The 15,163-nt window shown below is 38.8% G+C and overlaps 2 protein-coding genes and 1 pseudogene across 2 annotated transcripts; 1 reads left to right on the top strand and 2 right to left on the bottom strand.

The window, feature by feature from the left end:
• On the bottom strand, positions 1-2,229 carry LOC126796941 (receptor-like protein EIX2). Its single transcript, XM_050523654.1, has 3 exons — positions 1,416-2,229; positions 914-1,158; positions 1-231 (listed from the first exon to the last, which is right to left on the bottom strand). The coding sequence occupies exons 1-3, from the start codon at positions 2,227-2,229 to the stop codon at positions 1-3; spliced, it is 1,290 nt and encodes a 429-aa protein (XP_050379611.1).
• A 1,180-nt stretch (positions 2,230-3,409) lies between these two features.
• Positions 3,410-6,425, bottom strand: LOC126798879 (FBD-associated F-box protein At4g10400-like). Its single transcript, XM_050525956.1, has 4 exons — positions 6,253-6,425; positions 4,995-5,936; positions 4,757-4,900; positions 3,410-4,269 (listed from the first exon to the last, which is right to left on the bottom strand). Exons 1-4 carry the CDS (start codon positions 6,313-6,315, stop codon positions 3,958-3,960), a joined length of 1,461 nt encoding a protein of 486 aa, XP_050381913.1. The 5' UTR covers positions 6,316-6,425; the 3' UTR covers positions 3,410-3,957.
• Positions 6,426-6,864: 439 nt separating this feature from the next.
• LOC126796939 (glutamate receptor 2.7-like) lies at positions 6,865-9,246 on the top strand (annotated as a pseudogene).
• Positions 9,247-15,163: the final 5,917 nt, after the last annotated feature.

Here is a 15,163-nt window from a genome sequence, read left to right as displayed (position 1 = left end):
CTACCCGAATCGGACCCAATAGATCCAATCCAGATCGGAGCACCACGATCCCGCAACAACCGCCTTGTGGATCGACACGATGTCCCTGGAACCACGACCAGCAACCACGCCTCCACACCCAGCAACCACCATAAACCAGTCACCCTTGATCGCCGCCGCCCAAGCCAGAAAGGAACATGCCAAATCCCAATAGCCGCCCTGTTTTCCTCCACCCTTGCACCACAACTCACCCTGAAGGAGAATCATCAACCGGGGATACGATTCAATGGCAACCCACAAAGGAATCGACAAGATCCCGTCCGAAGACGGAGGGAGGGGCTCGCCGCCGGATAACAACGTAGGCTCGCATCGGTCAACGTATCAGAAATAATCAATATTTTCAGATACGCCACATGACTCGTCCAATACGGAAAAAATGCTTATTGTGTCATATCGGCGTGTTCGAACGTGTCGGACACACCTCCAAGTGCTGTATCCGTGCAATATAGATGAATCTTCAAGTGTTTGGAGTTGGATTCCCAAAGGAATTCTTCCTGTCAAGTTGTTGCAAGACAAGTTCAAGTGAGACAAGTGAGGTCATAGAAGAAAAACTTTTGAGGAATTCTCCCTGAAAGGTGGTTGTGAGAAAGATCAAGGGATTCCAGCCAATGCAAGTTTCCTATCTTCGAGGGAATGTTTCCATGTAATTAATTACTCGACAAGTTCAGGATATTCAATCCAACAAGATCGGTTATTTCTTCAGGAATTTCACCTTTCAACTGATTCGATGAAAGATCAATACTCTTTACCAAAGCCACAATGGAAAGTTCCTGCCCTTTTGATGTAACTGTAACAATTGCAAGCTAGATAATTTTGATCCCAACCAAAAAGGCAGGTTTCCAGTTAATCTATTTCCTCCAAGATCAAGTCTCACCAAACCAGAGCAATTTTGCAAGGAAGCAGGAATTTCCCCACTAAAATTATTGTTGTTCATCTTCAATATTCCAAGAGAGCTTGGAACACCCATGGAGCTTGGAATATGACCAGTGAGAGTATTATTTGTCACATCAACAACACCTATTGTGCTCCACAAGCTCCATGGCTCAGGGAATTCTCCTGATAACTGATTGTTTCTGAGGGAGAGGATGCGCATATATGGAATATAAGGTGGAATAAGACCTTCCAAATGATTATCAGAAAGATACAGTTCTAGAAATAGGGGGCGCATTAGTTGACGAAATCTGGAGTTGGCCCTTGAAATGGTTATGACTCAAATCTGTGATATAATTTTGGAAATATAAATCGGAAGGGAAGCTTTCCAGAGAGTTGATTGTTAGAAAAATCTAGATATTCAACTTGGGAAGACATCTTCAAGAACCATGCCTTATTGTATTGTTTTATACTTTTATTTGCCAATCAAAATTTCCTTTGCAAACGAGCTATTCTCGACGCAATTGCTAGTGTTGCCTCATCCTTGATGTTATCAAAAAAACTAAAATAGGCATACCTCCATGACTTCTTTATGATTAAAGTACCACAAACACCACAAAAGCCAACTGAGAATCCTAGCACAATGCTGACATATAGACCAAGCCTTCCATAATCATGTTCATCTTTATCATCTTCTGGAGAAACCTGTCTTTCATCTCCTGGGCAATCAATTGAAAGAGGAACCCCGCACAACGATGGATTTCCCTCATAAATGGATGAATCTTCAAGTGTTTGGAGTTGATTTCCCGAAGGAATTCTTCCTGTCAAGTTGTTGTAAGACAAGTTCAAGTGAGACAGTGAGGTCAAAGAAGAAAAGCTTTGAGGAATTCTCCCTGAAAGGTGGTTGTGAGAAAGATTAAGGGATTCCAGCCAATGCAAGTTTCCTATCTTCGAGGGAATGTTTCCATGTAATTGGTTCCTCGACAAGTTCAGGGTAGTCAATCCAACAAGGTTGGTAATTGATTCAGGGATTACACCTTTCAACTGATTGGATGAAAGATCAATACTCTTTACTAATGTCAAAATGGGGACTCCATATTCCAGTTCCTGCCCTTTTGATGTAACTGTTGTTTGTTCAGGATAACCCCCGAAGAATGTCCAACCACTATCAGCAGAGACCAGGGAAGTCAGCTTACTCAAACACTTTGGAATTGTCCCAGAAAAGTTGTTATGAGCAAGATCAAGTATCTGAAGATCAGGAAGATTGCACAATTGCTGAGGAATATGGCCACTGAAAGAGTTAGACCGCAACTGCAGCATTCGCAACCCAGATTCTTCTGGTCCCAAGCAAAAAGGTAGGTTTCCAGTAAGTCTGTTGCCTCCAAGATCAAGTATTTCCAAACCAGAGCAATTTTGCAAGGAAGCAGGAATTTCCCCACTAAAATTATTGTTCAGAAAGCCCTAATGTTGTTAGTGAGTTGATTGACCTGCTTCAAAGTGATAGCGATTTCACGAAACTTCCCAGTGATCAGGAACCTGTGTCGAGCTTTGCAATGACGAGGACGAATGAGAGTCACGGTGATTACCCCAATATAGTAGAGGGAGATGGAAATTCTGCTGAAGACTTTAGGGTGGAAGATACAGACTTGGACTGGTTGGAGAGGTTCTTGATGACCCCAGGTTAGACAGTTAGGGCATTTTATGTCTGTTGTCCTATATATAGTTAGGGCAGTTCTGTTCGCCGTTCTGTCACTGATGAGCTGAGCAACATCTCTGTGGAGCATGGTTTTGTATTGCGGCTGGTGCCAGTACTGCGCGCCTACATTATCTTGCATCAAAACTTTCAGCGATTACATTGCTTTAGAACTAGTAATGCAATAGTGTATCCATGTAGTCATGTCGACAATTTCATGCAACAGTATATGTGTATCAATGTAGACAATTTCATGTATTAGTACGGTATATCGATCTTAACATACTCTCGCCAGGATGCTGTAGTTTTTCGAGAAAAGTTTGATTTCAATTCTTTAGAAAGTGCTGAATCATAGATTCATAGGAATAAAATCAATGGATCAGATCGATAGAACCAGACTGGGTAGAATGACTTCTTTAAGACTGATTTCCAATTCAATTAAGACAAAATATAAACAGATAATGATAGATCACTCTCACGTGGCAATGACATCAATATAGTAGGACGGTACTATGTCGATCCTACTTTGTTTTTGTAAAATGAACCTATTTTTTTTTTTTAAGTAAGGTCCGAGAAGTCATTCAGCCAGTTTCATCAGCATTAGGCTATGAAAGTACTGATGATAATTAACAAATTTTTGAACACAATGTTAAGAAAAAAATGATAATACACGAAGTCTTTAACCAAAACCTTTGGGTAGAAATGAAAATACGCAAGTTCTTTGTTAATATACGAAAAAGTGAACAAGTAGTCATGAGTAACACTAACATATATAGCTACAATACATAATTGCTTCTTACCTAGAGCAGCATTTGCGTTGCTTGCTAACTACATCAGCATTTGTATCTAGACATATTACCAACATTAGTTACAAGACACCGGGCCAAGCTTCAAGCTTCATTTGAAACGATGTCCAACTCTGTCCGATTATTCCTCCAGCCCAGTTTATATTACACGTCAAGCAACCTCCTGAATTTTTTACATTGGATCACCAGACTACAGCACAGAACGTTTCCTTCTTCTCTCAAGCAAAACCCATAAAAAGCTGAGCCCTTTTTGCAAGTCAAGCATGAGACCTTTCCAGAAGAAAGCCACCACATAATCACATAATCAATAATGAACCATCACATAATCAATACACCGCTCTTCTCTCGCCAGAGCTCCTTCGCTGCTTACAAGTATGGAACCCGAATCCAAGACCCATCAGCAACAACCAAATCAAAAACCTTGACTTTCTACTATATACGAAACACCAATTTGAGCTTCATTGACATCAAGAATTTAAGACTTCAATATCTAACGGTTGATGTCTATAGATAACTTAAGCAAGTTCACCGCTTCACTCTCCTAAAGAATCAATTCCTAAGTCGAAGGACTGCTTTCTTCAGCATTTTACCAGAATCATAAATTGACTCATCTATCCTCACCACCTCTTCAATTGCTGGCTTTCGTCTGTGTTTAGGGAAACAGTAATGTCGTTCAGCAGGATGAGCAGCATCAGTAACAATTTCTTCCAAATTCACAGCAATCTCCTCCAAGAACTTGACCAACTCACAATCACATTTGAGTCCTTGATATCCAAATATTTCCACTACCCTTAGGCAATCATGGGTAAATTTGGCAGCTTTTTTAAGTTCTGTTACCCTTTGATATATTAGAGGGTACAACTGCATCAAAGGAAAAACTTACAGTACATGCAAACCCACCAAAAGATCCAGTCTATAACTAGCAAATAAAAAAACAATAGCATACAAGTCTCAAGAGCAGTAATGAAGAAAAAAAAATCCATATAATTAGACATCACCAGTATAGTTAGAAACAAGTTGAACAGTTGAACTATGCACAGGAACAGTAAACAAAGTAACCTCACCAATGATTGCAAGACTAACAAAAATATATGAATCAACTTCATAGGAGGTATGTACATGGCGTTTGAAACTAATATTGGTTCACTAAGGTGGTAAACTTGGAACTAAACCTAAGCAAATTACACATTTTAAGGACACATCAATGTTTAAACGAAAATATAAGAGTGACATATATGATTAAATGATAATATGAATGCCATGAGCAAGTCTCAAGGTATATGAATATACGAAGGTTCTTCAAACCATACCAAGTTTACAATGTCAACTGTGAAGCCAGAATACATACCTCCAGCACAAGTTTGTGCAAGCAAGGGGATGCCTTAATAAAAGAAGATAGATGAAGAAGAATGCAATCATCATCTGCATCAAATCTTAGTTCCAAGTGCTTGAGATTTGTGAATATAGGAAATACAGGATTCCTCTTGTAGGGCTGACAACAAAACAAGGATGAAAGGATTTAAAGCACAACAATAACACCCAACAAAAGGAAAGCAAAAGCAGCTATAACAATCTCATGCACTAACCAGTATGACATCAATTAGCTTCAAAATCTTTAGTTGAGAAAAACAGCATGCGAGTTGGGTGAACACAACTTGTATGTAATCATCATGGCAAGACTCACAAATTGATACCTCAACAAGGAGTGGTACGTTTCTAATTATTAGGTGTATCTCATCTCCGTAATAAACAAAAGAAACAAGGTTTGTGTCACGGATCTCAACGCTCTCAAGTTTAGCACATCCTCGTACTTCTAAGTACTTCAATGCAATTGACGGACCTGCAACTCTCAGACTAACCAAATTTGAGGAGTAAACTAGTGACAATCGTTCAAGAACTGGACAGTTAGACAACATGTACTCAATAACTTGTCCATCCACGTCAACACATTTCAAACTAAGAACTTTAAGGGACTTAAAGCCAATGTATGAACTAGGACTTAACCTAGGAACATCAGAACAGATGTGCTTCCAATTGCCAATGCCTAAATCTCTGTTGGGAAACGAATATATTGGATGCTCCCAACGACGAGAAACGCCATATTCTAACAAGTCTAACTCAAGCATTTCAACTCCCTTTGTCATTGCAAACCGGATCCATGCATCAATAGAAGTTGAAAATTTGCTGTCCAAATCATAACAAACCCTGAACTGCTTCAACTTTCGGCCTCTATACTGGTTCACCACGGTATCCACCCAGAAGACATATTGACGAATTGACAACTCTTCCCGGGATGCGAAATTGGACAAATGTTTATCGGCATCAAAGTTGAGAGTCATAGTTTCCTCCACGGAAAACTTCCATATATGATGCCATCGCCTAGAAAGAATACTTGTGGCCTGTGCTTCATCTAGTGGCAAGAAGGCCACTATGTTCACAAGAATCTCATCTGGTAAGGCACTGATTCGGTCTACAATGTTTGACCCAGGCTCACTAATCCTCTGTATCTTGCTCAAGTTGAAATTAATCTACAAATTGACCCAAACAGAATAAAACAAACAATGAGAAAGAACTAACAGAGTGCTGCAAACAACAAACGAAACAAAACAATGTAATCTTTATACCAAAGAGACATCTGAAGGAACAAAGATGTAAACTTTATAGCTCTTCTCCCTAAAACACTAAAATCCTCAAACTTTATTATTTATGCGTGAAAAAAATTAAAATTGAAAAACTAAAACACCAAGGGCAGCAATTAGAAAACTAAATAAAACCAAAGACAATGATTGGATACATAGGAAAGGGAAAAGACAGAACCTTTGATAGAGAAATAGAAACATTTACCTTGGCCGGAGAGGGTAGACGAGGCACCCGCCGGACCCTCTTGTTTATAGTTGAGATTGACATTGGTTGATGTATGTTAAGCTAACCTCATATGAGAACTAATCCAAGAACTGGAAGAAGCAAAGTTTGAGGTTTCTGGGTTCTGGACTGGAGTTAGATCTCGAAGTGTTGCTCTGATGCTCTCTGTTCCAAAATGGCGCACACGTGAGGCTTGCAGTTCGCTTTTTAATGTAGAATGTTGTGATGGACGTGGGGATGAGAAGCTAGTGGGCTTTTCACTTGGGCTCTTATGTAATAGTGGCTCAAGTTTTTTACTTGCCTATAGTAATTGCCTAATTGGGTTCTTCTCAAGAGTGAGCCAGAGCTTCAAAGCTCAAACTGGCTCTGCAATCATCGATCAAAATCCCTATCCGTTCTTATCAAGTTGGGTTCTTGGATTCCGAGCATTTAGAATGGATAGGAAGAGATGGAGAGAAGGGTTAAGGGTTTTTTACTTTCGGGTTTGTCGAATTTCCAGAACTGATCTATACTTTTCGGGTGAGTAATCTATTTAGCTCAGTCAGTACAATGCTTCATTTTCTCGATTTATTTAGTTGACTTTGGTTCATATGCTATTCTGACATTGAAAACATGCAAGGGGTGTTGGGTTTAAGAACATATGTTCCCATTACTGAAGAGCTTAAAACTTTCACAGATAGATGGCAGAAATCCCAGAAACACAATCCAACGATTCTCAATGTCAGGATGCTTGATGTTTATGGACTGTGGGCTTATGATACGGCTTGGGCATTGGCCATGGCAGTCGAGAAGGTTGGAGCTACAAACTTCAACTTCCAGAAGGAAAATATTTCTGACACTTTCAGTAATCTAGGAAGATTGGGGATCTCCCAAAATGGTCCTGAACTTCCCAAGCACTATCAAGCACAACTTTCATAGGCGTTTCTGGAAATTTCAGTTTTCTTAATGGACAACTTCAAGCTTCGGACTTTCAGATAGTTATAATGTGAATGGTAATGGGGAAAGAAAAGTTGGATATTGGACACCACAAATGGGACTCGTAAGGAAGTTAAATACCATAGATTCACATTTTACTACTTGTGATGCTGGTACACTTGCACCTATTATATGGCCGGGAGAGACCGCCTGCATTCCTAGAGTTTGGCAGTTTCCTACACCTGGAAGTCAATTGAGAGTTCTAGTTCTAGTTCATGGATTTCCGGGACTAATAAAGGTGACACATAATCCTATCTCTAACACAACCAATGTCACCGGATATTGCACAGGCGTCTTTAATGCAGTAGTAGATGCACTACCATATCATATTCCTGTCCAGTTCTATCCCTTTGTTAAGCCCAATGGTAAACCAGCTGGTGACTACGATGATTTGGTCCATGAAGTGTTTAATGGGGTGCGTTTCTTTTATCTTTGGAAATTTATTTTTTCTATTGCACCAGCTTTTTTTCTGAGTATTTTTGGGAAAATTATTGCATCATGTTCTAGCAAGCATATCAAGTTTCTTCACTGACAATTTCATATTTAACTTGAACAGAAATATGATGCTGCACTAGGAGATATATCTGATATAAAGAACAGGTCTTTGTATCTTGATTTTTCTTCTCCATACACAGACTCTGCTATATCAATTATTGTGCCTATCCAGCAGAGAAAGAATGGTAAAAGTGCATGGGTGTTTTTGCAGCCATTGACCTGGGAACTTTGGGTAACATGTAGCTGCTCTTTTGTATTCATTGGTTTTGTAATTTGGGTACTTGAACATCGTATAACCACCGATTTTCGTGGGTCTCCGCGTCAACAAATTAGCACAATCTTTTGGTTTTCCTTCTCAACTATGGCTTTCACATACAGTAAGTTTTTTCATCCTATGATAGTTTTATTTTGATATGAGGCTTAATGTTTTGCAATAGCAGCTGATAGGTTTCATACATGAAAATATATGTGTGATATATTTATTTGTTTGTTTTCCATCAATTTTCTTAATTTTTGATTCCTTTTGTTTTCTTTACAGGGGAGCGAGTAGAGAGCAACTTAGCTAGGTTTGTAGTGGTCGTATGGTGCTTTGTTGTCCTTGTTTTAATTCAAAGTTATACAGCGAGTCTTACATCGCTTCTAACAGTTCAACAGCTTCAACCCACCGATGTTTACGGATTCATGGAAAACAAGGACAATGTGGGCTATCAGAAAGGCTCTTTTGTTAAGGAAATTTTGGTACAACTCGGATTTGATCCGTTTAACCATAAAACCTATTATTCCATGGACAAATTACATGAACTTTTTGAACAAGGGATTATTTCTGCTGCTTTTGATCAGAGTCCTTATGTGAAGATTTTCCTTTCAACGTTTTGCTCGAAATATACTACTGTTGACCCAACTTGGATCAAAACTCAGGGTTTCGCCTTTGTTAGTCTCTCTTTCTCTGCAACTATTTCTCCTTGACATTATTTTATGTACAAGTTTTGTCTTGTGTAATTTCTTGATTTATTTGTTTGATTTGTTGACTTGAAGGTCTTTCCAAAAGGTTCGCATCTCACTCGTGATTGTTCAGTGGCGATCACTACTGTAACTGGCGGGCGGACAATTGATTATATCGAGGACAAGTGATTCATAGAACCATCAAGTTGCATCGTGGCTAACCCTCCCACGGACTTATCGAACATAAGTCTGACTCTTAGCCTTGATAGCTTTTGGGGCCTCTTTATTGTAATACCTCTTTTTTCCCCTCTCCCCGCAATAGTGTTTTTAGAGGCGAAATTTTTCTTCCGACTCCAGCGGTTTCAGGCGACTGGGCCAACCCATATAGTTCGTCTCCTCCTTACACGTCTCCCTGTGGTGGTGGATCGTGGAGTAGTACGCCAGTTTCCACGCATTGAAACCCGGATGTCGACCCAGAAACCCGACGGTGACCCGGTTGTGTTCTTCAATTTTCCGGCGAGCTCCGGCAAGTTTAGGCTTCACCACCAGTCTCAAACTCCTTGACTCAACGTTGTCAACAATCCTTGCAAAGGTTTTGAGCTAAATTGAAGGGTAAGAAGTCGAACCAAGAAATTTTAACTCTAGGGTTCTTGATTTGAATTTTTTCAGAAATTTTGAAATTTGAGGTTTTAAGCTTTGATTTAGACTTCATTGTGAACTAGAAAGTTGTTAGGAATGTCATTTAAATTGTGGTGGTGAAATTAGTGGTCATTGGTGGTGGTCGGCAACCAGTGGCGACACATGAACAGTACTGTGAATAGTGTTCATGACAGTATTGTGAACAGTGTTCATAACCAGTACTGTAAACAATGTTTATAAATAGTGAATGTGAACAGTGTTCTGTAAAACAGTAAACCCGAACAGCATGAACATCATTTAGCTGTATTGAAATCGTCACAGGATATTTTACGTATCGTTTTCTAAGCATTTTATCATGTTATTAGGTGACTGACGAAACAAGTGAGGGAATCGCTTTCGGTGTCTTGGAAGTTGCATGCGGGAAATAAGGTGAGTAAACCTCACAATGATCATCATGATCAAAGTAGTATTATAATTATTGAATTTACTTTGAGTTGTCACCATAGTCGTTGCATCACTAGTTTATAAAAATTATTTTAAAAATATGTTTTGGTTTAAATTACGTGAACTTGATCGTCTACGGTTTATGGGTAAAGTGAAACACTATTTTAATAAATGATTTAAAAAATGTTTTAGTGATTATGGACTATGGTGAATGTGAGTAAATCTTACTATGACGAGTCTACCCTTGGCGGTGACTCATATTTACGTTTTCTTAAAAAGATCGAATTATGACATGTATATAATATAGTGGGTTGTGTATGTGTATAAAATGGTAAATACGATACATATATATGGGTTGCTATATTATATAATGTTACGTTCTTATTTCCAAATGAATTATACTATGGCAACTATATTTATTTTATTTGAGCAAGAGTCGCTTTGTTGTAGTACAATAACATATGTGGATTGTTATTGTATGTGGTTTTAACATTGAGTCTTGTTAAAACATTTTTTGTCTTCGGACATGTTTTTTTTGTCTTCGGACATGTTTTTCTGTCTTCAGACATGTCTTCGGACGTGTTGGCAGTAATCGGAACCGAGCTTTGGCCGGGTGTCGTTTACGATTCAGTTAGAGCTCTAGTCTGTCTGCCGGTGTACTACATGAGGAGTAACAGATGGGTTGCATGGGTTTCATGAGTACCCATATTTTTTGTGACATTGGGTGCAAATGGGCTGCCTAGTGTCTGTCGGTGTACTGCATGAGGGGTAACAAATAAGTACCTGGGTCTCATGAGTACCCATGTTTTACATGATTTAAGGTAACCAGATGGGTTGCCCAGTGCCTGTCGGTGTACTACATGAGGGGTAATAGATGGGTTGCCTGAGTCTCATGAGTACCCGTATTTTTAAATGATTTTGGGTAACAGATGGGTTGCCTAGTGTCACATGAGTACGTTTGTTTTTAAATGTTATTTGACATATTTCATTTATATGTGATGTATGTTTACTGTTGGTTTACTCATACGGACTGAAAAACTTAGCGGGTTTGTGTTTACAATCCCGGTGCACCAATTCGATGGTGTAGGGATAGTTCTGCAGGTGGAGATTTGCATATTTGGAGGACTCACTCTGAAGATTTCTTTCTTTTGTTTATGGTGAGGATTGAGTGAATTTTACATTTCCATTGGTTATAATGCTGAGGTATAAACTGGTTGTGTATTATTCAAGTCGACTGAGTCATGTTGTGGACTCAGTTTCGATACACTATTATGATAAGATGATTTCAATATATTTGAGATTGTTTTAGAGTTTCATGGCTTCGAATTCAAATTTTTATCATTCGAATTTCGGAGCTGTGACTTTTATGATTACTTCGCTTGCTTCATCATCAACTCTCCTTATATTTGCAGCTACGCTTGGGTACTTGTTAATACGTTTTCCCAAATGGTAACATTTAGGAAAGTTACGGAATAAAAGTTTTAGTTCAAGTAAGATTTTCCCAAATGGTACGTTTTCTAGTCTAAAAAGATTCCTAATGCAAATATAATTCGCAAAATATCGCCAATACGACCAAAACGTAGAAAGATGAAGACTCCTAATCCAACTAGGTTTCCTAGTCCTACAAGGATTCCTACTCAAACTATGACTCTAGACCAATTCTGTGTTTTTAACTCATGTAAGCACAAAAATGCATCCAATACCACCTAAGACTCTTAATACGAGTCAATGACTTAATAGTATAACAATAAAGGCTAAGCAAAGTACACATTGAGGTAAAAACATGTTAAGAACGTCGAACAAAGTGCTCATATCAAGTTTCATCAGAATTCATCTCCTATCTCCTACCAATAGACCAATAGTGTGACATAAAATGATTTTATTGAATGAGGCAGGATGACATTTCTCTTTTACTACTGTTTTTATTTGGTTACAAATGTATATAAATTAACTAGCTAGCTGGACATGAAACGATTGTATTTCTATTATGGTACTTTGGTGGTAGATAGTAGATACTACATGCAGCAGATACAACAGCCAACCTAATTCAGAAAATACCTACCTCGCATCACAAGAGAAAATAATTGTTATAGCTTATGACCATCTTGGTGTTATTAGTAGTGACTTATTTTTAGCTCTTTAAGAAAAATGAAATTGACTCTACACTAGTCTAGCATGCACTCATTACCGACATAGAAGAGGATAACACAAAACTAAGACCAAATTAGATGAAACCGGTGTTGGCAACACAGTAATTCTAAAAATTATTTTGACGACAATGTTTTCGCTGTCCTCATTTCATCATGTCTCAACAAAGTATCTTCTAATACAAAATGAGAGGACTCATCATCTCATTAAGATATCCACTTTATCTAGTTGAAAAATGATAGAGCTGATTTTCTCTATTTTAAGTTTGTGTTCACATCATTTGTAGTCTGCTCTAGGGGTGTAAATGGGTCGGGCCGAGCCGAGTACTGGGTTGTTCTTTTTTGGGTCGTTTTCATTCGATTGAATTCGAGCCGGGCTAAAATTTGATTTTTTTTTCTTTATGTTCATGCTTGGCTTGGCTTGAAAAGGCTCGAGTTGGGCTCGGGTCGGCTTGAATCATTTGAAATTAATATTTTAAATTCAAGAAATTCAAAATAAAATTCAAAATAAAATTTAAAATTTGATGTCATAGCATCATATAAATTCTCTTTTAATTAGGAAAGAATGCAATAGTAGAGTACATAGTTGTGGTTTAATGACGAATTGACGATGAGAGTTGTTTGTTTATTTAGGGTTTGACCATTTGGGGTGGTGAAAAATTTATAGAACTGATCCAATTATAGCTCCTAATAAACACTATTTATATAGTGCAAAATAAGAATAGAGTTTCATTTAATTATTATTTATAATACATTTTTAATATTATTTCTCATATAAAAATTATACCATATATATATTATAAAAGTTATTAAGTCAAGCTTAATAAACGAGCTAGCTCGCGAGCTAAACGAGTCGAACGAACCGAATACTTTTTGTTCAAGCTCGGCTCATTTTTAAGGTCGGGTTTAATATTGAGCTCAAACTTGGCTCATTTAGCTTTACGAGTTCAAGCCAAACGGGCTAAAATCGAGCCGAACACGAGTCAAGCACGAGCGGCTCGAGTCTACTTACAAGTTACAACCCTAGTCTGCTCCTTATATTAGGCATTACAAAATTGAGCATTTTTCTCTCATAGAGTATGAAAGAATATTCGAGTCGTGGTGTGCATTTTGAATCCAAGTAAGTGATTGTAATAATAATTTTGAGTATCTAAATACTTTTTAGCTAGGTATTTACCTTAATAGTGATGTTCATTTTTAGCTTGTATTAATGTATGAATAAATAAATTCTTGTGCCAAAAAAAAAATCTGTATTATTATTAGACGTATACTTTTGAATTCCGCTCCAAACAGAAACCTCCTCCTCTTCCATTGTTTTCTAGAGTGCGTTCGCTTCAAAGTTCATACCTTTTTGGCTCACTTCTTCGAACTGGGTCTGCATTTGTGGGCTCACTCCACTCATTCAAATGAGATTTTGGATTATGAGCTTTCAGAATGAGTTCGTAGAGATGGCATAGAATTATGGGTTTCCTTCTCCATTGGCCAGAAATAGAAATCGGAAATTGCCACACTGCAATTTGTAGCCTAGGTCAGCAATCTCTTTACCGGGTTCTGTTTCCATTTTGCTTTGAGTTTCAGTTGTTCCTATATTAGACAAATCTTGGGAATTTTCTTCTCGTTTCCAATTCGCAGCCGCGTCTATGCATTACTTATAAATTTAAGATTGATGGAGAAGCTAGGAAAAGACACATCTTTATATAGTTATATCTATGGCTCTATACTTTGCTGGAGTTACGGTGTTATTTCCTGTGATACAATGGAGAAACTGTAAGATTTTTCGGAGTCCAATAAATTGAGTTTTTAGAAATTACTAGAGTTTGTAAAATTTATTAAACGACATTTTGTTCGTTTCGCGACGTTGTTAGTTGAACCGTTTTCAGAGATTTTAATTAGGAAAAACGTTACGTTTCTGCGACGCGAGAATCGACTTTTACTCCGTCGCTCGTTTGCGAAACCTTCCTTCATGGATATGTCACGTGTTCTAATCGGTCGTCGTACGTGAAAATTATTAACGACGGAAGTTAGTTTCCGATTTTGGAAAATGGTATAAAAAGGAAAAATTTGGCATTAGGGTTTCCAATTTCGGAAACCCTCTTTTCTCTCTCTCTCTCTCTCTCTCCTCCCCCGCAGCCTCCCCAACTCTCTCTCTCTCTCTCTCCCTACATCGCCTCAGGCGATCTCCCGACCCAGGCCGCCGTGGCCTTCACCGCCTGTCCCAGGGGCTTCACACGGCCCACCGCAGCAACCCTCGAGCTCGCCGCATCTTGTCTCACCGCCGTTAAGCCGCGTGACGTTCCCAAGCTTCTGCGTCTTCCTCCGTCATCCCAGCGTAGTCACCGGCGAGACCAGGGCACGGAGACGAGCTCACCATCACTGGTCCTTACCCCCGAAGCCATCTACAACGCGTTTGGATCTCGATTCACCTCTCGCCCCTTGCCGCTGCTCGATTTCGCCGCAGCAGAGATTTGAGCACCTTCGACGACTTTCCCGGTGGTACTGGAGCCCTATCGAGGTAAGGGTGTATTTGGTTGATTGTTTGATGCGTTTGTTGTGGTTTTTGTGATGATTTGGTGGAAGATCGGAGGAGGAGGGATGTACCGCCGCCTAATGCGGCGCGTGGGGGAGCGTGAGGAGGGTAAGAGGCGGCCCTAGGCCGTGGGAAGGAAAAGGGGAGGAAATGGAGGGGTTGGAGGCGACGGTGGCGAGCTACGCGCTGTCGCTGGAGGTGGCGCGTGAACCCCACGCGCCGCCATGTGCGGCGGCGCATGAACATTGATTTCAAACAGTAAATTTTGTAAAATTTATTTTTACATATGATGAATGTAAAATGTAAATTACGTACAGTAATTGTAAAACTAATTTCTGAAGGGTAAATCCGTAATTATTATTTATTAAGTCAGTATATACGATTAAATAGTACATGGATGTACAGAAAATATGTAAATACTATGTACGCGTACAAAATTACGTAAATACTATGTACTCGTACATGAATACGTGATTAATATGTATTTGTACAGTAATACGTGAACATTAATTTCGTAAAAACCAGAAATTGCTGAACATTAATATATTGTTATTGTTTCGGCATTTAAGGTTTTACGTAACGATTCTAAATTCACTTTTTATCTATTCTAGGTGATCGACAAAATAAGTAAAGGATTCGAGTTCAAAATCGTGGAATTTACGCTCAGGAATATAAGGTGAGTAAAATCTCACAGTAACGAATCTACCTTTGCGGAGATTCATGA

This window comes from Argentina anserina, chromosome 6, assembly GCF_933775445.1.
Source record: "Argentina anserina chromosome 6, drPotAnse1.1, whole genome shotgun sequence".
NCBI lineage: Eukaryota > Viridiplantae > Streptophyta > Magnoliopsida > Rosales > Rosaceae > Argentina > Argentina anserina.
This window is presented reverse-complemented; position numbering and strand designations above follow the sequence as displayed.